This window comes from Heptranchias perlo, chromosome 11 (assembly GCF_035084215.1).
Source record: "Heptranchias perlo isolate sHepPer1 chromosome 11, sHepPer1.hap1, whole genome shotgun sequence".
Classification (NCBI taxonomy): Eukaryota; Metazoa; Chordata; class Chondrichthyes; order Hexanchiformes; family Hexanchidae; genus Heptranchias; species Heptranchias perlo.
In genome coordinates, this window is record NC_090335.1 from 58,182,086 (window position 1) to 58,207,086 (window position 25,001).

General features: G+C 41.5%; 2 protein-coding genes across 3 annotated transcripts in view; both read left to right on the plus strand.

Moving 5' to 3' along the window:
* LOC137327397 (transmembrane protein 45B-like) overlaps window positions 1–8,151 on the plus strand; it is a 75,106-nt gene extending 66,955 nt beyond the window's left edge. The window contains exons 5-6 of the mRNA XM_067993140.1: window positions 3,866–4,011; window positions 6,323–8,151. Coding sequence (XP_067849241.1) covers window positions 3,866–4,011; window positions 6,323–6,416 — 240 coding nt within the window. The 3' untranslated portion in view covers window positions 6,417–8,151. The remainder of the gene's footprint in view (window positions 1–3,865; window positions 4,012–6,322) is intronic.
* A 9,281-nt stretch (window positions 8,152–17,432) lies between these two features.
* sft2d2a (SFT2 domain containing 2a) overlaps window positions 17,433–25,001 on the plus strand; it is a 32,581-nt gene continuing 25,012 nt past the window's right edge. For both annotated transcript variants that reach the window (XR_010964443.1, XM_067993142.1), the window contains exon 1: window positions 17,433–17,554. Coding sequence is in view for 1 of the 2 variants with exons in the window: in XM_067993142.1 (XP_067849243.1) it covers window positions 17,489–17,554 (66 nt within the window). In the remaining variant the exon portion in view is untranslated. The remainder of the gene's footprint in view (window positions 17,555–25,001) is intronic.

Sequence of the window (25,001 nt, forward strand, 5' to 3'; positions counted from 1 at the left end):
CACTCCTCACACCTACTCAAAGCTCATCCTCATCTTACCTGCACTTACTCACCTCACCAGTACTCATCCCACCACGACCACTCAACCCAATCCTCATACAATCACATGGCTCTGACTCATACTCACCCACTTTCACGGTCACCCTCACCCAACCTGCCACTACCTCTGCTGCAGCCACAGGGGATGCATCATGTATGAGTAGTAGGAAGCGTAAGGCAAAGGTTTCCTGAGCACAAAGGGGATGCACAAGAGTGTTTGATGCTTTGTCATGTTTTTTATTTATATTTGATTTTGGTTCAACTCACATTAAATATTATATTGTCACTACTACTGCCACGTCTTTGCAAATCTTGTCTGGTTTGTGCAATAACGCCCTTTCCTGAGGATCACATGAAGACCCACACCTGATGCCACCCATTGTGTCACTGCAGAGTGGGTGTAGGTGTATTGGCAGGGCTCTTTTGTGCAGACGACTGAGAGATGTCGGCGATGTCCCCGGTGGCACCCTGGGAGGATGTGGAGGAGAAGTTGTTGAGGGCAGTGGTGACTTTGACAGCGACAGGTAAGAAGATGGTGCTCGGGCCAGCGGGGAGCAGCTCGGCATGAAGGAGGCTGCAGATGTCCACGACTACATGTCGAGTGACTCTGAGCCTCCGTGTGCACTGCTGCTCAGAAAGGTCCAGGAAGCTGAGCCTCGGTCTGTAAACCCTGTGGCGAGGATAGTGCCTTCTGCGATGCATCTTTCTCTGTGGTTGCCCTCCCTCCTGCTGTGCAGGTGGATGTGTCACAGCACTGTGTTGTGGTGCTCCACGTGTCAGAGGTGGATGGCGTGGCCGGCGAGGCTGGTGATGCTGTTCATCCTCCGAGGAGGTCATGACTGCAGCTATGGCAGCCCCCATCTGGAAGATGTACATCTGAGGGCGTCTGCAAGGTCGGTACATGTTTCTGCACACCGGGGTTGAGGTTGCAAGTTTGTGAATTTTATTGTTGGGAGGAGGATGGTGCAGGCCAAACTTTGCCCAAAGTGACAAGAGTGGCCTCCTGCAATGAGTGAGGGTCTCCCATCCCCACCTGTCAAATGGACCTTTGCAGCTGCCACAGGCTGGTGGCTGCAATATGTCTATTTCAACTGGGAGTGTTTCCCTCAGTAAGGGAAACACGCTCAGTTGAGTTGAAAATCCCACCCCTCCTAAAATATCCTACAAATCAGGTCTGTAAACGACCTGAACTATCTAATTAATTGCCTTAAGTGGGATCCCGCCGGCTTTAATTGCCAGCGGGAGTCCCACATGGGGGGGATGCGAGCGCATCTAAGCGCGGTACTGGGAAACCTGGAAGTGGGTGGGTTGGAGCTGGGCTCCGGACCCGCCCCGGGAATCCCCGATTTTCAGAGCCCCCCCGCCACGAACCCGCCGTCTCCGACGTCCGAAAATCGATCCCTCGATCTCTTAGACCCGTAGGCCTGTAAATTGGTTTGCGCCGCCTACCTGCTGGGCATCCCCAGGCAGCTCGCTGACTAAGAGGATTTCAATTTTGGGTAGAGGAAGCGATCGGGAGAGTGGAGTGGAAGTGATCAGGAGGGAGGGGACGATAGGGAGAGGGGGAAACTAGGTGAATGAAAGGATGGTTGGGTTAGACCATTTACCGCCTGGTACAACTAGACTGAGTGCGTGTGGCATGCATTCCATGGTCCTACAACCAGCATATCTCAACAGCCTTATGCTTTGTCAAATGGGTTGCTTGCCCAATTACAGGTCAAATGCATCAGGTGGGCCTTGGGCATCAATTAGGTAGCCATCATTAGGCAGCCAAGATCCCCCAGCCCCTCCCCCCGGTATACAACTGCTGGCTTTCAGTCGATAAATGGGCAGTCATAAATTGAAAATCTGCCTTGATAGTAATCTGGTGGAACAGATCTTACAGCCTTTATAGAACCCGCCTGATTTTAATTCCATATCAATAGAATGTAAATTAGGCTGGTTGTATAAAGTGTTTGCGAGCTTCCCCACCTGATAACCTCCCTCAGTGAGGACAAAAATCTACCCCATTGTTTTAAGCCGTCTCCTGACTTAGGAGTGCCTAATGCTGAATGCCGCAACTGTTACAAAACATAATGACAATTCATTCTCCAGCACTATTATCCTGACTTTGATGAATATAGTTATTTACAAAATAATAGTTATTTAGTATCTTTGTGCAGATGATACATGACTAGAGGTGTGTGTACTGTGTTTTGAACCTCGAAGAGTTGAGACATTTGAGTGCTCAATACTGTCAGTGATTCAGTAATTAGATGCAAAACATTATAATTACCTTTAAAATCACAGTCCAATTTTCACATTTTCCTTGCTTTTGTCTAGATTGTTCTTACTATTTTTCATAGACATAACACATTCCTCCAAGTGGTAAAAGCAGAACAAGGTTAACAATTTCGCAGTCTGGTAAATTCATACTCTGCCAAATGAACTTAATTCCATGGTCTAAATCCAATTGTTCTCAAAGGAATAGCAAACAGTATCTGATAGTGAATTTTAAAGTGCTATATGTTTCTCTGACTATGATGAGTGTTGCTTAATATGTTGTGGAGCTTTAATTGATTGATTTAGCTCTTTCCAGGACAGTGGTGAAAAAGGTCCATAATATGTTTTGATTAAATCTTTGCTTTTTTTTTGTTAACATGTAGATTTTCAATTCCCTGTTTTTAAAAAAAATGTTTCTCCTCTTTTAGAATCAAGGGAACAGTCAGTACTGATTATATTGGCTACAATTGTCAATATGATCAATACATCAAATAAAAGTCATCATTAAGCCATGGTGAACCACCATGAACCTACAGTTTAAGGAGATTTAGCATTGTAAGTTAAGGAAAGCATATGAATTAGAGTGTAGCTCATCATGATTTGTTTTTGTTATTTTTCAGGGTTTTTGATTTTTTAAATATTGAACTTTTCATTTTTGATGCCTTTTTCCCCCTTTTTTCAAAAATTCAATAGAGTAGCAGCATAATTTGCATCTGTTGAAAATTCCCATGGGGAGGTCGGGGATGCAGCATTATCATACTGCAACTGTGGCCACATCCACTTTTTAAGTGAGTGCTAATGATAAACACAAGTCAATTATTTTTTTTAAATTATGATAACTAATAGCTGATTTTGCAGGCAAACATGTAAAAAAGAGACAATCCAGACCTGCCAGTTTGGTTTCTAGACTTCGTTCCCTTGCAGTTGCATTGTTTTCCTTTTGGCCTGTTTTGATGGGCTCGCTGCCTTGTTTACAGATGGCAAACAGATAATATCACATGTACAGGAATTATTAGTGCACTACCCTAAAAGCTACTTAATTAAAAAGTTAATGGAGATCAATAGGTCAGTTTTATATTTGTTTAAATATATAATTATATTTGTGTGTTGGGTTTCACAATCAACAATTAGATCAGTAGTTCCTGGTCCAAATCTAACATTTATTTGCACACCACATGTGTTTGAATTATATTCCAAAGACAAAATACAAAATTGTTCAGCCCAAAAAGTTTCCTGAAGCAATTTCCAGGTACCAAGGAGTATGACTGCAGAATGTGCTCTCAACTTCAAGTGTATACATTATTGATCAATTGTTATTAATAACTGTCACTCTAATAAAGCCATATTATGTGATAAATTCTAATTACTGTCTGGCTTTTTTGTTACAATGGTCTTTTGGACTTTATGGAAAGCATCGTTGCCAAACCGTAATTACCACTTTAAAATAGTACAATTCTTTCATTAGAAACATATTAAATTGGTAGCTACATTAATGGAAATTTTGAAAAAAATCTACCAATATTTGAAATCTGCTTTAGTCCAAATTATTTCATTCCTTTTTGCAGATTGGGTTTGTCCTGTATCCTCCTAATGGAAGCCCTGAATGGGACCAAAGCAGCCATGACAATATGATGTTTATTACCATGTGTTACTGCTGGCACTATGCCGTTTCGATTCTTATTGTGGCTGTTAGCTATACAATTATCAGTTGGTGAGTAAATACATTTCCCCCTCACATATCTGAACACTAAGGGACATAATTTCCTCTGGAACATACTGCTTCATGCATTCACATAAAATGCCTCAGTGCCACTATTTTAACGCACTCAATAACTTAAATGGGTTAACAACTGTGCAAATAAACTTTTTCAGAAATGTGTTAAGCAGTACACCACCAGAGGAAATTAAATTCCTAAATTAACTTCTTTTAATTGAAGACTAGTCTCTCATAAAGAAATACATAAACAATTTGGACTGTTATCCAATTTCTGCAACTCTTTGAAGACTATAAACAGCATTTCTTCAAGATTAAAAAGAGAACATGACTGCCTTTATATTTTTGCTTATTTCAATGATATTTTGAATCACAGCCATGTTGTATTAGAATTAAAGTTTTAAAGCCATAAAATTGTATTTTAAAATCAGTTTTAATAGACTCCTATAGAAAAGTTAATAAGAGTTAGTACAAAACCTCAAATTCAGTGAGTTTAAAAATTACTCTATTACCATAACAGTAAAACTCCCATATTTTAGCTATTGGTTTACTCACTCAGTATTTTTCCCTGCACAGCTGCTTCTGGATCAGCACCCAAACCAATGCAAAGTGCCACCTTCTATGCAAGTAAATGGAACTGCTCCAGGATGCGCACAGCTGCGCATAACATGTGTCACCTGGTTGCAGGGGGAGACAGAATAGTGGCTCAGCAAAGGAAGAAAATGACTCATAAAATTAAAGACAGACGAGATATGGGGCAGATTCTCTCTTTAGTACTCCTGATGCAGAGCTACACACATCAGGAGAACTTATAAATTTGGTTGCGTACCCCCACCATTTATTATCTGTTAAATTTAAAATCCACCCAAATTCCCAACATTTGTTCCTGCACCAAAACTCTGGGCTGAGAGGGCTAGAAATAAAAAAACTCATTATTTAATTTTTAAATGTTTCTTTCTCCTCCAATAATGGAAGTTAATGGAGTAGGTTGGAATAAACTAGAATATAAATATTCTAGAATTGAATTTTATAGTATCCTTGGACTGGATTATTTATAAACAAACAATTTATTGCCTGAATTTATTGAAGTTTCTGTGTGCCATTTCAAGTGAAATGGTTTTGTAGCCATAAAAACCTATTTATAAACCAGTTTTTTTGTGATCAGTTCGATACAAACTACCAAGCACAACACAGGCTTTAAAATGTTAGTAGATTTTGTTGATATAACAAGCTTGCATAAATGTATAAGTGAGCTTCTGCTTTGCATATTTGATTATTTGAAGAGTTTAACTAATTCATATAAACATCTGAGAGCAGCAGAGAAAACAGTAAATGGGTGTTTTTAAAGCTATGCCTATACTCCATGGTACCACAATTATTTATGCCAGTATTTCTTGTGTCAAGAGATTTTGAGATATTTCAGCATAGTAAAGCAAGTATTTATTATTGATCGTGATACTGATTGTGTATTAGAATTGCACTGATTTACAGTTGCAGCTGTATTACTGGTACTGCCATGAATTGCTGTGCACGGTTTACATACCTCTAAATTCTTCTGTTTTAATCGGGACATCCCAATATTAATGACAAAAGCAGAACCGGTGCACAAGACACCTGAGCTGCTACCAAAATCACTTCCTGTCCCAAGTACCAACTCAAAATCCATCCATTCAACACATTGTAAGTACAACTGTTTATGTCACCAAGGTGTAATGACTGGCATTTCTTACACAGTGCAACAACTGTACGCAACAGTATGAAGCTAAAAATCAAGGCTAAAATGATGTACAAAAACATGAATTAATTGAAATGAAAATTGATTGTATTTGATGTGCTGGTACATACCAACTTGAACTGCTATATCACAATATTGCAACAATTCTGCCCCCTAGAGTCAACATGTGCATCTTCTCAATTTCTCTTGTGTCACCCTGGCAATACAGTAATTTAAATTTTAAAAATTGAGAGTGGGAGGAATTTCTTCCAGGAGACTTCAATAGAGATGTGTTAGAATCTTAGGAAACCTGAATCTATTCCAGTGATTTTGGTTTGTACTGGTTGCTCCATGAGAGGAGGAAGAATCAATTAATGAGGATTAAAAACACAGCATTAGTAAAAACGGAGCTTTGGATAACTGACAAATTTCAATAAATAAAAGCACTGTACAGTAATGAATCAACAGTATTAATATTTTTTAAACTTCAAACTTAAACCATATTTAAAAGATAACATGTAATGACTGCAATCAGTATCATTCACACCATCATCAATTTCACCAAATTTACATCTATCTTTTGTGTGTTTATAGGGTGATTCATACAAAGTTAAAACGGATCGAACCTTTGGAGATGGGACTGTTGAAATCATTTGATAAAGATCAAGAGTCTGAGGAAGAAATGTAGCCAGATAAATCTTGTAGCTTGCTTTCACTGTGCCTTCTATAGTACTAGAGTACACCCTTTAAGAATCTTTAGTAGTTTCTAATGTTAACCCCTTTCACAAGTATAAACCTGTGTCTACAGTGGAGCAAATGTATTGAAGTACCTTGGGCCTGATTTTAGCAGGCCTGCGGGTTTCCGGCGGGTTGGGTTTCGGGAGCGTGGTCAACACGCTCGGAGAAATTAGTGGGTTGCCCGCGCGATCGTAGCAGGCAACACACTAATAGGCATCAATTACCTGATCCTCCGGGGTCCGCGGCGCTGGCCTGCGCCTCGGGCGGGCTGCGCATGCGCAGTACGATCTGTCAGCTGGAGGCTCTCTAGTTAAAGGGGCAGTCCTCCACTGACACATGCTGCAACCAATGGAACAAATTGCAGCATGGAGCAGCCCAGGGGAAGGCTGCTCCCAGTTTAATGATGCCTCACCCCAGGTATCATCAGATGGGGTGAGGAGGAGGGGGAGGACACAGATCTTCCACCCGGCGGTCGGGAGGAAGCGGCCTGCCTCTGCCACCAAGAAGGCCTGGCTTGAGGTGGCAGAGGGGGTCACCTGCGCCACCAACATATGGCCCACCTGCATACAGTGCAGGAGGCGCTGCAATGACCGCAGTAGGTCCACCACAGTGAGAACACGAAGTCTTTCCCCTACACTCCGTCTGCCACAACACTGCCCCCACCCCACATCTCCTTCGGCACCGCCAACACTACTCTGTCACATCACCCTTCATACCCACTCAAACCCCATCCTCATCTTACCTCCACCTACTCACCTCGCCAGTACTCATCCTGCCACTAACACGCAACCCAATCCTCATACAATCTCATTGCTCCATCCCATCTCGTGCATCTCCCTCACGGCCAGCCTCACTCAACCTGCCACCACCTGTGCTGCAGCCACAGGGCATGCATCACATATGTGCAGTAGGCAGCGTAAGGCAAACGTGTCGTGAGCATGAAGGGGGTGCACAAGGGTGTCTGAGGGTTTGTCATGGGTGTTACCTATATTGAATTTCAGAGCAACAAACAGCACACATTATATTGACACCACCACTGCCACGTCTCCGCGAATCCTGTCCGCTGTGTCCAATAATGCCCGCTCCTGGGTATCACTATGAGGACTCACCACTGATGCCACCCATCGTGTTACTGCAGAGTAGGTGCAGGTGTATTTGCAGGGCTCGTCCGCGCAGACGACTGAGAGACATCAGCGGTGTAGCCGGCTGCACCCTGGAAGGATGCGGAGGAGAAGGTGTGGAGGGCAGTGGTGACTTTGACAGCGACAGTTAAGCAGTTGGTGCTGGGGCCAGCCAGGAGCAGCTCGGCATGAAAGAGGCTGCAGATCTCCACGACTACATGTCGAGCGAATCTGCGCCTCCCTGTGCACTGCTGCTCGGAGAGGTCCGGGGAGCTGCGCCTCGGTCTGTGGACCCTGTGGCGAGGGTAGTGCCCTCTGCGATGCGTCTCTCTCTGCGGTAGCCCTCCCTCCTGCTGTGCAGGTGGGCGTGCAACAACACCGTGTTGGGGGGCTCCACGTCTCTGCGGCGGACGGCGTGGACTGCGAGGCTGCTGGGGCTGGTCATGCTGTTCGTCCTCCGAGGGTGTCCACACACCACCCATTTGGCATGTGTTGGTCTGAGGGGTTGTGCAGGGTAGGTGGGTGGTTCCTCGGACTGGGGCTGCGGTTTTGTGTCGATCTGTCCTCTGGCTTGGCGGGGGGTGGTGGGGGGCAGGGGTTGCCCTATGTGACGCGGTGGCCTCCTGCGTGGGTGAGGGCTCTCCCCCGTGGAGTGCACCTTGGCACCTGCCACAGGCTGCTGGCTGCAACACGCCTGGTTGGAGAGAGACTGTTTCACCCAGTGTGTGAAACTCACTGCCTTGAACCTAAAATCCCACACTTCCTCTTTTGACAGCTGATTCAGCTCATTAACTGACCTCAACAAGCAAGGTAAGTACACTCAAGTGGAACCCCGCTGGCTTTAATTGCCTGCGGGATTCCCACCAGCGGGGCTTGCGCGCGCAGCCCCGCACGTCAGCGCGGTACCCGGAAGTGGCCGGGATTTCGTCGCGATCCGGTCACGTGACCGGATATCGGGATTTTCGGGGCCCCCCTGCTGGAAACCCGCCGGAAACCCGACGCCAAAATCGAGCCCCTTGTGTTTATGCATAGAAATGGACTGCATTGTCTTACTTACATTTCTGTACTGCTGTCTTTAATTTTTATCAAATCAACTAGCAGAAAAGGGTGACATTGAGCAACTTTACAATAATCAAAACTTAATACTGCACTCCATAATCATCAGTGACTGGTGAAAGGGGAAATACATCCGTTCCTACTGACAGCAGCCTGTCTTTTATTTCCTATGTTTTAAAACTCGTGACCAAGAATGAGCAAAGCCTAAGTAAGAATTGAGGTCGCAAAAAATGTGGTTTGTGTATTTTTGGGAGGACATGATGTCTGATTTATAAGAATGTTAGTAATAAATGCCCCTGTTGAAGTAAACTCTTCAGTTTTGACAATCTGTTGCCCAGAGACAGATATCTGTGAAGGCATATGACATTGTGATGAAACTTGAAAGTTTATCCTTTCTGAATACTTGCAGTATGTTCTATACGAGCCTGGTTAAATTCAGGCTTCACTCCGCTCTAAAGCACAGCGTACCAGTACTAACATATCCAATAAGGAAGGGTAAGTGGCTTACATGCTTTAAGTTGGCACTGTTCATTATGGTTCAGTGCCAGTCAACATGATCTTTCTGATAACACTTCAAAAGAAGTTAAAAAGTGAAAGCTTCATAAAGAGGTTTGTAAATAAAGATCACGGTTTCAAATTAGTCTTTGCCAGTAATGCGAAAAGGGCTCGTAGGGAATCGGCAGCCCGTTTTACATCACGCCCATTTATATCCATTAGAAATGAAAATCAAGCGCAATGTAAAATGAGCTGCTGAGTCACTATGAGCCCATTTCATACTACTGGCTGGGATTCTCTAATAGAAGCTCAATTATGGAATCATATTTTATTCCATGCTAACATTTTTGTTGGATCATTTCACAAATAGAAGATCAATTTACCTCTTGACTTCATCTACTGGTGTTATGAAGTTTAAATGTCATTATGTCTATTATACAACACAGTAGTGTTTAAAACACTTTTAAAGGGAAGAAATTACATTATGGTACGATCGGTCTTCAAGCTCTTTGACACCTTTTTTGGAATGAGAGTATTTAGAAATCTTTTTAGGAAATGAAACTCACGAGGCCCACGACTGACTGAAAAGTAGTGGATAATGACAGAACTATGAGGATTTCACAATACAAACACTACACAATGTGACAAAACAAATAAGAAACTATTGTAAATAATACATTTTATACCAAATGTCTTATTGAGGATTCATTTTTAGTAAGTCATACAGTTTAACATGAAATCAAAAGTTATTACTGCAATATGGTAGCATAATAGGCGTCCTTCAGTACAATGGTGCATTCTAAAATATAACAATATTAACATTTTTTTGCAACTTTTTAAATATGTTTATTTAAAATCTTTGTAACTCAATTTTTCAGGAGGACAAGGAGATGGGTTCCAAACCTCTATCAGTTCTGATGCTAATAACTATTTGTGCTCCATTGCTGACAGCATTTATTATTAGGTAGCAGATTAATGTTTGTTCTGTTCTCTTCTCCTTCCAAAGATGAGGCTCTCCTTGACATTAGAGCATTGCACTCCAAACACTGGGCATCAAGTCTGAATCATTTTCTGGATTAATATTCAAGCCCACCTGGTGTCCTTAAGCAAGATTGACCCTTTCTCAGAAATTAGATGGAAAATTGACTTGAAGCAGATGGTTCCATCCCCAGAGCCTGCAGGACAATATTGTTTGAAAAAAAATGTACTTGTGTGGTGCAGCAGCGATTTAGAGTGGGTATACTGTGTATGATGGATGAAAATCTCTCGCTGGGAGGGGATGAAAGTCTGGGTCCATGCCCCTAAACATTTTGAATTTTGACATCTTATATGGTGTATTTTCCAACATTTTGGAGTGCACTTTTACACACATATCTACACTTTAGGATATATACACTACTTCATGATGTATGAAAATACACTATATAATTAAAGCAAACAAGTCATGTTCCTTTGGTGATTTGGTGATTTTATCCAGTGAGTAGCTGAGCCACAAAGACCAGGAATGCTAGCCAGCCCATGAGCCTGTAACTAGCTACCACCACCACCGAAAGCCAGATAGCAACCAGCACCAGATGCTACCTGTCCATAACCAGCAGCCAAAAAACAGAAACTATCCATTCAAAACCAGCAACCAGCTACTAGAGCCACCCATTCATAATTAACAGTCATCCAAAAGCACAGCCAGCCACCAAAAGCTAGCCAGATTACCAGCAACCAGTCAATGAAACCCACCTATCCAAAACCAGTCCACAGCTAGCTGCCACGATGGAGCTGAAGATGTAGAATGGGGAGGGGTAAGAGAGAACGGTCAGGAGCTGGCAGCCTATGGAGAGTTCGGAACACTAACCTGTGGAAGAAATTAAATTAACTGCTGCAATTATTACTGCTTACCTGGGAAGTGGCGAACAGCTCAGTGTATTGTTGGTCTACTGTGGAGTAGAGAGAGTGCATAGACACACAGCCAATTGAGTGTAGTCCATGAGGCTAGAAAAAGGTACTTCAGAGCCCGGCTGTGGGTACCACAACAGAACATACAAGCACTCTTCTGCTTCCCTGCTAGAATTCAGTTCCTCCCCCCCCCCCCCCCCACCCCGTTCACCTGTCCATTGTGGTAGTGCCCATACCCCTTCCCAGTCTATGCTGGCACTGTGTTCCATCCCTTGCTCCTCCCATGTTGCCACTGCATTCTTCTATCCTATTCCCATTTTGACACTGTCATTCCCCCTTCCCTATGCTTTCAATGTCCCCACCTCCAACAACACTGGATTTACCCTTCTCTCTCTTCATGCTCTCTACCCGTACCACCAATGTCTGTTACAACCCATCCCCTACTGCTGCTCCTATTTAATTTCTGTTGCTGTCCTAGTAAAAGCGGAATTGATTGAACACAGCTACATATTATAGGCACATTTAATCTTTTTTGCTTTTACTAAGAAACAGGATTCAGTAGGAGCTGCAGCAGCACTTGAGTAGGGGATGGGCTGGAATTGAACCCAGGAGCGCTGGTAACCAGTTGATGAATGTATGGCACTGTTTCAAGCTCCCCACAAGTGAATATATACTTGTCAACAAAACTTTAAAATGGGTATACACCATAAACCTATGTCGACCCTCCACCCTACCTTTGTATGAGAACAGGAGGCAACGATAGATAACCTAAAAACCAGAGAAAGTGGTGCAAAAATATTTAATGCAAAAAATGTTATTGTAGTTCTGTGCCCAACCTTAGAGTGGCCATCATATTCCAAGGTCATCCTGAAAAAGAATTTGTATGAAATGTAATTTAAATTGATCAAAGTGGCTTGAAAACATACCAGAACACTCCCATTACTTAGGAGTTCAAGCACTGAACTCCAGTACACAATTGATTGAGACTTTCTTGGCATTTAATAATATTTGACCAGATGCAGAGTTCAAAAAGTACAAAACAGCTTTGGACATTTACAGCACACTCCTTTTTTCATAGATAGTTTACTCTCAAGTAAAACTGTTCATTTTGTATCAATCATCTTAAAAACTTTCTGTGCATTCTCCCAAATATTCTCCAATCCTAAATATTTATCTAATCAATTTTATAATAAATATTCACAGAAAATCATTTTTATAAATAATGTACAAGGTAATTGATGGATGTTTTGAGAACTGTACTTGATGCGTAGTATGCAAAGGATTGAACACCAAAGCTTGAAAATATTAAAACAAATTAACCATGACAAAATCTTTGTAGAAACAGCATTATATAAACAAATATAATGTGGATAAACTTAGCTTTCCCTCTTTTGTAATTTTAGATAATATATTATAGTTAAATAAACAGTATGAACCTCAGATAAAATGAATATTTATTTACTATGACTGAGAAAAATATATTATTTAGTTTCTTTACTTTGTAAAACAAATACATCCTTCCTTTTGGAGTTGATTCAGTTCTTAACTTAATTTAAATATCGTCTTGTATGATGTGTAATTGATTCATGATTGTCACTGAGCCTGTTTACAATGCAATATTGTTCAGCAAGGACCAAAACAAAATCTCCAAACTATCTTACTAGTGGATAATTTTTTTAATAAATGTTTATTATTGATTGATCATGAATTGATTTGTTTTCCATTTATTGTACTACTAAGTTTGAGATATGCTAATTTGATGGGCTTTTTATGTCTTTAAAATTTGTTGTTGGGAAGAAATGTTTCTGCCACAAATTACAAATTGTACTGTTCTTAGGTAGTTATATGAATATAGCATTGTGTGGTCATAATGCAGCCATATCATCATTGGTGAAGGAAAAAAGAAATTATGAAGATTTTCTTTTTCAACTTAATTCAACAAGGAATTGTCAGAAGCCTTTTGTTCAAATTTGAAGAATGCTTGCACATTTCTGTTAAATTACTGCTAAGTTCCGCAGTTACTGTAATATACTTATATCTGTGAATGAGGATTTTCTTCTTTCTGAAAAAGAATATTTTAATTAAAATCACTGTTCTTAAATGCACTTATCTTTTATTGTTCCATAAATTGTGTTCAACAAAGAGTGACTGAGTAACTCAGTATGTTAACAAAAGGACAGTTAAAAGTGAGACAAGACCATTCAGCCCTTCAACACTTGGATCTCTCGTACTCTTAATGCTCCCAGCCCAGCATCCAACTACATTTTGAACTTCGCTGACTATGCTAACTTGCTTGTTAAATTATCCCAAACAAATCAAGAACTTCTTTCCAACATATCTGTTTTAAATTTACTTTTCATTCATTGCAGTGTCTTACTGACCTAATTTACATGATATAATATTCTGGGTTCAACTTTATTCTGGGTTCAACTTATCTATATCATTTTTTACTTTATGTATTTCCAATCAGTTCCCCTTTCCACTTAACTTTGTTTCTATAATTCTATGTTATCATAGAAAGTAAGCTTCTCTGTTCTTTCCTCAGAGCTCATACCTTTTACACTTGGGAACATTGTATTCTTCTTTGTGTTCTCTCCAACATGGGTACATCCTTTGTGAAGCATGGTGACCAAATTTGAACACAGTATTTGCAAGTGTGGTCTGACACTTATAAAGTCTTGGTATCACCGCTGTATATTTAGACTCCATTATTCTGGCTATACATCCCAACATTATATTTGTTTTTTTAATTGCTTTGCCACATCATCCTGACATTAAAAGTAACAAGTCTACTATTACTCCCAGATTCTTTTCTAATGCTGCTTTTGCATTGCAGCTACTGGACCCAGACCAGTGGCTATTTATACTTCATGGCTGAAACTCTGATTGTCCTGCCAAGGAGAGAGCTCTGTAAAATCATGGTTACGCGTACATATGGTCACACACATGCACAGAGTTCCTCTTCTAGAAATTAAAATGCAAGGCCTAGAAATTGGTTAATGCTGGCCTGCTGGCGTAAATTGGGCGCACTGAACGATCCCTGCCAGAATGGGTAGGTTCAAGGCACATCCAATATTGGACCTCGGGACTAGAGATCAATTTCTAGGCCTAAATGTTTTATCAGCATAGGTAACAGTGTCTGCACTATAAACGTCTAAATTACCCTCAGGTAGGTTTAAAAACTGTCCAGGAGACCCCCTGGCACTTTTTAAACCAGTTGAGTTACGTTCTATGTAGTGTCAAACCGAAAATGTCCAAACGATACAAGGAATGGAGAGATTATAGTTGTAAAGAATACCTGAACGAATGGAACAGAGAAGATTAAAATCTAATAGAGGTTTTCAAGATTATGAAAGGTTTCAAAATGCTGAATAATGAAAGATTGTTTCCACAGATTGGTGAATCAGTAACAAGGGGGCATTAATTTAGGATTATCATTAGAAGAATGAGGGAAATTACAAGAATTTTTTGTTTGACACAGTTATTAAAATCTGCAGTGCTTCAACACAAGTAGCTATTGAGGCAGAAACTATAACACATTTTAATGGGAATTGGAGAAGTATTTGAAGTAGAAAACTGTAAGAGTATATGGGAAAGGACAGGGAAATTGGATTACAGCAGATAGCTCCAGTTGAACAGCAAGGATTGGCACAGCATGATGAGCTAAATGGCCACCCTCTGTGCTTTAATTTCTGTGATAACATATCTCCACTCCAGTCTGACACTACACCTCCCACAGGTACTCTGTTTTCTATTTTCAATCAACTTCTTATTCAATCCTGTGCTTTACCTTGGATTTCCATTACCTTTAGAAGTTTTTCATGTAAAACATTGTCAATAGCTTTCTGAAAATCCAAATAAACTGTCGTCTAGAAATGACATTCCTCTGTCCACTATTTTAATTGTAAACAATTTTACAACACCAAGTTATAGTCCAGCAATTTTATTTTAAATTCACAAGCTTTCGGAGATTTTCTCCTTCCTCAGGCAAATGTTTCAAGATCTTGAAACATTTGCCTGAGGAAGGAGAAAATCTCCGAAAGCTTGTGAATTTAAAATAAAATTGCTGGACTATAACTTGGTGTTGTAAAATTGTTTACAATTGTCAACCCCAGTCCATCACCGGCATCTCCACATCATCACTATTTTAAGGTAGGCATTAACCCACATATTTTAAATGTGTTAATGTTGCCATTAAAGTAACAGACAAACAATTGTCATAGGAACATTTTAAGTGTTCATCCGCTAATATTGCCAATAGTAATTTCTGAGCTTATATCATAAGGACTTCCACTATATACTTTATTTGTAATATGCTTAAAGAAGCTGAATTTTGTCAGGTAGGCTCTTCCCCTTCTAAATGCTGGCAGTTCTTATCAAGTGATCGCTACACAGGCACTTCTTAGATCAGTTTCTATTATTTTACCTGTTATTTCCGGTAGTTGCCTGGTTCACATTTATTCCCTTCTTTAAAATACAAGTACTGTATATTTGTTTGCTTCCAGCCCTGTGGAACCTGACCAGTACCCAATGTTTACTGAAATGAGGCTTAGGTTTCACCCCCAATGCACTGCAGAAGAATAAAACTTGATGGGCAGCCAGCAGCCCTTCATTGGCTACGTGAACCCAACAATCCAGCCCAGTGGTGCTCCTAACATGTCTACATGCCTGGAATGCCACATTAATATTTAACAATCTGACCTTGTGTTAACATACACAGCAGCGGCCTTGTTGCTTTTGTGCCAGGCACCTGTTGTCAGCCCCTACTGTCAATTTGGACTACATTTCCTAGTTTTGATTATATTTCCACACTTCCACAGGGATTTTTGGTTTATAGTAGATTAACTGAAGTCATGTATCATTACATTATTGTTTGTATGTAGTCTTATCTCATCATCTAAAATGCTGTCAATTTCCTTTACTTGTCCAAGGGTCTATAGCAGATTCCCATCATAAACCCTGCCTTCTGTACCTAAAGATAGTGCACTATAAAGGAAACTGAACTTTTTCCGATATATTAGTCGTACAGCAATTTGACCAAAGATGTTGTATGTCTTTCTACCAACATCATCCAAGCTACAGACTTAAAGGGATCCTCACCTCCATTAAGGTAAGTCTCTGGTTAGTCGTTTTAGGTTGCTAAGGAGCTTTAGGGTCAGGTTTTTGGCTGTTTTGGCTACTGTTTGGCTGTTAAATAGTTTTGCAGTCTATTTGTGGAGGGCGACAATTGTTTCCCTGGATTTTCTTATTCAGAATTGCTGGACATAGGCATGCTGCTGGGCTTACCCTCGATCCTCCCAAATGAAGAGGAGCAGCAGCAAGGAAGGAAACGAAAACCTGTACAGGCTGCAAGAAGAGGGCAAAGGAGGCAAGGAGGCCTTACAGCACCTGGGGTTTCAGGAACCGATCATCATATCTGTGCCTCACAGAGGAGCACTGTGTAAGGTGGCTGTGTTTCGACAGGGAGACAGTCATGTACCTGTGCCACCTGTTGCAGTGAGAATTGGAACCCAACACCAGGGCATGCACTGCACTGCCTATGGCAGTGAAGGTCACTGTGGCTCTAAACTTTTGTGCCTGTGGCTCCTTCCAAACTGTTTCTGGAGACACCACTCACATCAGCCAGCTTGCTGTGCGTATGGTGATCCGGCAGGTCACTGATGCACTGTTTGTGAGGCGTCAACAGTTTATTATCTTTCCGTGGAGGCTGACAAGTAGGAAGAAAGCGCACTAGGATTTGCCCATATTGCTGGACAGGGCATCATAGATTTGAACACAAGGATGAAAGTTTTAAATTTGAGGCATTGGTGGACCGGGAGCCAATGTAGGTCAGCGAGCATAGGGGTGATGGGTGAATGGGACTTGGTGCCAGTTAGGATGCAGGTTGGAATCAAACCTGCGGTTTCCCCTCGACAAATCATTCCCCCTCTTTGGATCCCCCTCTTCACAGCCCTCAGTTACACTTCTTCGCCTGCTCACGGGGTGGCCTCACAGCTCTTGGAACTTCTCGTGCAACAGCTGCTGGTAGGGAACCACCAGCAAAGATATTACAGGGGACCAAACCGTGATAAGGTAAATGCAATACTATTTGTAGATGTCACGTGATAGCACATCGTGATCAAAGCTACAGGAATGGCTCCAACCAGAGTTAGCAACCCTACATTGTGTCCATTATCAGCATATTTTACATTGTAGGAAAAATAATGGATGTAGAAAATGGATTATAATGTAAGATTTGGTCAGTTGGTTACGAAAGCGTGGAGGGGGTCAATTTAAAAAGTTATTTTTTGCACCTTTGTGTATGGATTAGTCAGAGCCAATACATTACATGTCCTATAGTGGGCGCTGTTTTTGCGTTATTAATCGCTGTACGCATGCGCTTGTATCTCTAGCGCCTGCGCATTTGGGGAGGGGTGTGTGCAGGTGGTGGTCTGGTGTTTACCGATCCGCCGGGCTAAAGATGGACAAACTGAAGAAAGTGTTGAGCGGGCAGGACTCGGCGGAGGATGGAGGCGCCCTGAGCGAGGTGAGGCCGGGGACACGGGCACACTAAACGAGGTTAGGCCCGAGGCCGAGTACCAGGGACGCGGGCACTCTTGAGTGAGGCTGCGCCGGAGAACCTGAGAGGTTAGGCCGGGGATACAGACACCCTGAGTGAGGTTACACCAGGAGCACGGACACGCGTACCCGGAGCAACGTGAGGACAGGGAACCTGGGGAGGACAGTGGGAATGTGGGGATAAAGTTAGGCAAAGACAGGGTGAAGGGAATTGAGGGGGACTGGGGTCGGTACTGAAACTCAGTGTTACACATAGCGCCTCCCAATTGTGTTATTTATCTCTGTTATTTACATCGAAACTACAGCACAGTTGGGCCAACTGGTTTATGCTCCACACAAGCCTCCTCCCTCCCTACTTCTTTTAACCCTATCAGCATACCCTTCGATTCCTTTCTCCCTCATGTGCCTATCTAGCTTCCCCTTAAATGCATCTCTGCTATTTGCCTCAACTAGTCTTTGTGGTAGCACATTCCACATTCTTACCACTCTTTGGGCAAAGAAGTTTCTCCTGAATTCCCTATTTGAGCTACAGTGAGTAATCTACCTCAGAGCCTTTCACTGTAACTGTGAAGTACCAGGTTCAGTGCTTATTAACCAACTGTAAAGTAACAGCCAAGGGCTGCAATCAGGATAATGAATAGATTGCAATAGAATAACAACTTCAGCCTAGTAAAATGCACTTCACAGAAGTGCTAGCAGACAAAATTTGACACCGAGCCACATAAAGAAATATGACAGGTGACCAAAAGTTTGATCAGATAGGTTTTAAGGAGCGTCTTAAAGGAGGAGAGGGGGGTTTAGGGGGAGAATTCCAAAGCTTCGGGTCTAGATGGCTGAAGGCAAGGCTGCTAATGGTGAAGTGATGTAAATTGGAGATGTGCAAGAGGCCAGAATTGGAGGAGCGCAGAGATCTCGGAGGGTTGTAGGGCTGGAGGAGGTTAGAGATAGAGAGGGGCGAGGCCATGGAGGAATTTGAACACAAAGATGAGAATTTTAAAATCAAGGCGTTGCTGGATTGGGAGCTAATGTAGGTCAGCAAGCACAGGGATGATGGATAAACGGGACTTGGTATGAGTTGGGATGCAGGGTGGAATGAGTTAAGATAAGGGCAGCAGAGTTTAGGATGAGCTGAAGTTTACGGAGGGTGGAAAGTAGGCCGATCAGAAGAGCGTAGGAATAGTCAAGTTTCGAGGTAACAAAAGCATAGATGTGGCTTTCAGCAGAAAATAGGCTGAGGCAGGGGCTGAGACAGGCAATATAACGGAGGTGTAAGTAGGCAGTCGTGGTGATAGTTTATGGGGTCCAAAGCTCAGCTTAGGGTCAAATAATATATTGAGATTGAGACTGAACCAGACTTCAATATCAGTGGCCAGAGAGGGGGATGGAGTCGGTGGCTAGGGAATACATAGAGGAGATATAATAAGAGCAGCTGGATGTAATTTACATCTCCTTGAAGGAGGAGAAAAGTTTGGGGAGGACTTTTAGTTCAAAGTACTGCCAAATGCCCATTAATAATATCTGGTACTTAATTTTTGAAAGTCAAATTTCTGAACCATAACAGTAATCCAACATTCCACGTCTCCTTGACTTCAGACCACTCTATTGATGTCACTGACAATGGGGCAACTTCATTTATTCATATGGGGGCTTTGGTTTCCTCCCAGGCTGGGAGATAACTGGCCCCGGGAGGACATCCTACTGGCTTGGTATATTGTGTGTATCACATGCTTTACTTACAAGTTACATATAAAATTAACTGATGTAACATATGCTGTTTATACCATGTTAGGGAAGAAACAAGAATGAACTGTAAATGTAAAATTCTGATTGAGGGGCAGTTACATAAATTGGCAAATTACTACTGGAAAAGAGAAGGTTGTGTGGATATATGATTGTTGTTTTTAGGATTCTAAAGGGACTAGATAATGTAGATCATGACATGCTGTTTCACCTTGTCCAGAACAATAAAAACAGAGGATACAGCCTGCGCTTGAAGGGGAGAAGGGGGTGGCGGCAGCAGTAAATTCAAAATGAATCTGTGGCAACGTTATTTCAGTAAGTGAGTGGTAAATCTATGGAATGGGTTCCTAGGGAGACGATGGAAACAAGTACAGTTTCATTCAAATGCAAATTAGATTTATTTCAGAAAATAATGTTCAGGGACAGTGTATGAGTAATTTCAGACATGACCTATGGTGATTGTAGCATGTTTTTGAGGAACAGGTGACTTTGGTTCCCAAAGCTTTCCACCACTTAGGGTTTTCCTCCCCTCATGTCTGGGTCTATTGTAGACTAATTGATAGAGATTGATTGCCTTGATTAGTCAACAACTCCATTACTGTAGCATCATGTGCCTACCAGGATGGTAGAAAGCAAACTAGATGAACTTAGGTCTTTTCTCGTTCAGCAATGCTTATGTAATGTCTTGAAATGAATTATTTGGATTGAAGGTGAATCTAGTGATATCACTGATACTTTTTCTACAGTGATCTCCTGCAATATAGTGTAATTTTTATGAAATATATTAAAAAATTGATGTAGACTGTATTATTAAAGCCAGTAACTGAATCAGAGGTTTTAATGTTATAAAATACAAATAAGGTCAGTTTTAAACTTTGTAAATCTGATATCGAATTGCAACTTTGTATCTCTTTTTAAAACATTTTTTGTGATACATACCAGACATAAATAATGTCTGCTGCTAAAATTGCTTTCAATTGTTGTGATGTACCTTTTTGGATTCTCATTTATGGTGCTACATCTCCTTGTTCAGCACATGGAGTTCCAGACAGTCACAGTCTTTAAACTAGTTCTTTGCATTATTCCTATTTCAGCCTCAGGCCATCATACATCTTTCTCTTTCCTAAAGCCCCATCATGTAATATAAATTGTTGTTAGAAAACATACATCAGCGACCTCTTGAACTTTTGTAGAACAAATTAGTACTTCAGTACTAAGTTAGTAGCACAAATTAGTACAAAAAATGACCTAATTTCATACACATACTGGAAAGTTTATGCAACTTTATTTTCAAATCATAGTGTGAACAGGATACAAGAATGGTTCTGAGACGGGCGGGCGGACGCTTTGCTGTATTGCTTACATATATGATCTAGTTGGTACCATTCACTACATAAAGGTAGAACACAACAGACCTTTGTGGTAACTGTTCAAGCAATTAAAGTGACATGTTCTCAATGTCAAGCCATTTATGGGAAAACTGATCAGATTGATCTGGTAAATGGGTAGATAAAGGGGTTTTGTTCTCTAAGAAGTTCTAACTGTGCACCATTTAAAGTGTTACAATAACTTGCATTTGTAGAACATGATCAACATAAAAATCCCAAGGCACTTCACATAGGAGAGAGCAAACTGAGCAGTCATAGAAGAGTTAGAGGGTTGAGGTTCTGTAGAGGCTCTAAAGGCAGATAGAGAAGTAACAAGATGAAGAGGCTTAGGCAGGAAGTCTGAGGATATACTCAAATAAACTGAAAGCTCTGCCACTGAGGAGAAGAGTGGGGTGGGGGGATGCACAGGAGGCCAGAGTTGCTTGGGGCACAGGTCTGGAGGAGTTGCACAAGTAGTGTGGGGAAAGACTAGGGAGAGATTTGGAAACCAGAATTTTGAATTTGTTGTATTGGGAGACAGAATTGGTGGAGGTTGGAGAGAACAAGGGTGATGGACAAGTAAAACAGGATATGGTCAAGAGAATTTTGGACGAGTTTGAATTAATAGGTCATGGGTAAGCAGATACCTCTTCAGTCATTCTGTGTATAGTATGTTCCTTTATGTGGTCCAAATATGGAGAATTCTCTCTATCTTCAGTTCTGAATTAAGTTCTTGATTGAGTCAACGTAGGGATTATGTCACCAAAGTACAGTATCATGCTGAGGGTCTACTAAAGTTGATTTCATCCAAAAACAAGTTCAGCAGAAACATGTTCTAGACAAGGTTATTTTTGAACTGTTGTGAACTAATTCTGTTTTTGTATTGTACTTTATTTCCTGTTGTGTCTTACTGCTTCTATGTATTATTTTACTTGTTTAGCCTGAACACGCTGGTCTGGCAGTGCGGTATTTACTAAGTTTCCGAGAAGAGAGATTGGTGGGCATCCCATGTGATGTCTGGTGTACTATAACTATTCAGGGCTAATTTCTAGTTCTGTGCTGCACTAGCCTGTACATGGCATACATAAGGACCCAGGTTTCAGTTCGTGGACTCAATCTGCTTGTTGAAATTGCCTTTCTGCGGTGAGCACGAGTTTAAAAGTTTTGAGAGAAAACCTCAACGGTATTAACAAGATGTGGAGATGCCGGTGATGGACTGGGGTTGACAATTGTAAACAATTTTACAACACCAAGTTATAGTCCAGCAATTTTATTTTAAATTCACAAGCTTTCGGAGGCTTCCCCCTTCCTCAGGTGAACAACGTTCACCTGAGGAAGGGGGAAGCCTCCGAAAGCTTGTGAATTTAAAATAAAATTGCTGGACTATAACTTGGTGTTGTAAAATTGTTTACAGGTATTAACAAGGTCTTTGGCCAGATTAGTGAAGTCACGAACAGAGCTTTGTAGCAACTACATATGTGCAAATTCTGTCCACACACGGTCGTTCTAGTATTACTTCTGGTCTCCAAATCCACTTTACAGTTTAAATAGGGCTAATTTGAAAACCAAGCACTGAATCATATAATGAAACTGGAATCCTTTTTGTTATTTATCTTTTTAAGTGTGTGTGTGTGTGCGCACGTTACCTTCGCTACATATTTATTTAGCATTCAAATTTCATTTTAGGTTGTCTAGGTTTTAAAAAGTTTTATACAGACACAGAAAAGCTTGTAATTCATACTAAATGTTGCATTTGTGGAATTTAATATACTGTACAGCAATTATAGATGCGTACGTCATTACTATACTTAAAGCTTTTTATTAAAAAGTAACTATCAATTTTGGGGCTGACAGAATATGTGAATAGTTTAGTGGCACATCAATAGGTCAGGATTGATTTATAAATGTGAACATTGTCACTTGGTATTAAAAAAAAAAAGGACTCATTTTGTATTGATCAGTCGTTTTTTGTGGTTCACTCAGTCTGCTCTAGGTGGTGTGATTTTTTTTTTTGTATCTAGGCCTATGTTACAGTACTTCTGCTTAGCCTTCTCTGGTACCTTTTTGTTTTGAATATTATATTCAGGGATGTGAAAGTGTTATAAAATAGGAATATGTGGCATTGAGAGTTAATACCTGAAGAAATTAGGTCTTTAAACTTCTTAGATCCCAAGCTTGGGCTCATAAGTGGCAAGTAACATTAGCGCCAGATAAGTGCCAGGCAATGACCATCTCCAACAAGAGAGAGTCTAACCACCTCCCCATGACATTCAACGGCATCACCATCGCCGAATCCCACACCATCAACATCCTGGGGGTCACCATTGACCAGAAACTTAACTGGACCAGCCACGTAAATACTGTGGCTACAAGAGCAGGTCAGAGGCTGGGTATTCTGCGGCGAGTGACTCACCTCCTGACTCCCCAAAGCCTTTCCACCATCTACAAGGCGCAAGTCAGGAGTGTGATGGAATACTCTCCACTTGCTTGGATGAGTGCAGCTCCAACAACGCTCAAAAAGCTCGACACCATCCAAGATGAAGCAGCCCGCTTGATTGGCACCCCATCCACCACCCTAAACATTCACTCCCTTCACCGGCGCACTGTGGCTGCAGAGTACACCATCCACAGGATGCACTGCAGCAACTCGCCAAGGCTTCTTCGACAGCACCTCCCAAACCCGCGACCTCTACCACCTAGAAGGACAAGAACAGCAGGCACATGGGAACAACACCACCTGCACGTTCCCCTCCAAGTCACACACCATCCCGACTTGGAAATATATCGCCGTTCCTTCATCGTCGCTGGGTCAAAATCCTGGAACTCCCTACCTAACAGCATTGTGGGAGAACCATCACCACACGGACTGCAACGGTTCAAGAAGGCTGCTCACCACCACCTTCTCAAGGGCAATTAGGGATGGGCAATGAATGCCAGTGACGCCCACATCCCATGAACAAATAAAAAAAAAAGCTGGAGGCATCTGTTCCATTTCATGATTTCAGAACTGTGCAGTCAAATTCTCTTCCTATTTGATGCACAGCTTTTCTGAGTTGATTTTTTTACTCGCCTTCATCAGAGCCTTGATCTAGTTCTAGCTGGTGTCAACTTAACACCATACCAATGCACTAACACACTCAGACCAGTATCACAAAGGGAAAAGTTTTACTTTAATTGACTTGTATACAAGGGAAGCTGTATTCTGAACAATGGTCAGAACAACCTCTTCACTGAACAAAGGAAACAGTTCACATTTATACAGTTTAATTAGTAATGCCCACTTGTCATAGAATATGGGTGTACATGTACATTCTTTATTGGTTCAGGTAGTTGGTCAATCAAGTAGTGAGCTTGCCCCCTCTGGACGTCCATAGCTCATTCCTAAATTGGCACTTAGGCCTCATAGGCCTGAGCACACTTAACCAGCTCAAGAATGTAGGGAGGATATCAGTAGGACTGAAGTCAGTCTCAAGGCCACATGGCCTCTCAAGAAACTGTATTCTCATTATATTTTATAGTCAGCAATACCCTTATCTGCTCGGGAGGCCAGACGGTACTAGCACCTGCACAGCCAACTTAATTATCAACATACCAAGGCTTCAACGTAATTACACAATTGTCTTTCTGTGTGTGTGTGTGCTGTAGCTACCCCATTATGTGAGCCAAAGAGTTAACATGGTCAAATATCCATCATGCATTTCTTCTTTACTATGGTCAAGTAACTGTTCATGCATTTCTACATTAATATGGTCAAGTATCTCTTTATGCATTTCTACACTGGTTCCTATTTCTTCTGTTTTGCATTTGTGTTGTCTATTGCCACCTCCCCTGTGGAGGTTTTATTTCCTTGAGGGGATTTAGGTCAGTCTTGTTCAAAAATGCTTCTAAGGAAATCTCATTGTTCTTCCAAAGCTGCCCTCCCCACCTGCAGCAGGTGATCTATAGGCACAGGCTCCCTCAAATCCAGTTTATTTTAGTTTTTTCCCTATTTAAGCATTTGTGACTGGTAGGCCATGTATGTAATACCAGAAGATCCTGAATGCCTTTATCTAATCATATTTAGTCTGCAGCCTTGTTGGAACAAATGCCAGTACAACAGATTATTATGTCAAATACTCTGCCCAAATGTCCTGGCATTTATGAAGGAATCACTTTGACATCAGTCTTTTAGAAAATTAGACGATGCTCCCTTTTCAATAACATGGCCAAAATAGTCTACGTAACTCTTATTTAGGAGGATCTCCAATTGAGTTTGAGTTATCTCCCTTACTACTTTGACTGCTTGAGTCATAGTTAATTCTAGGGGGA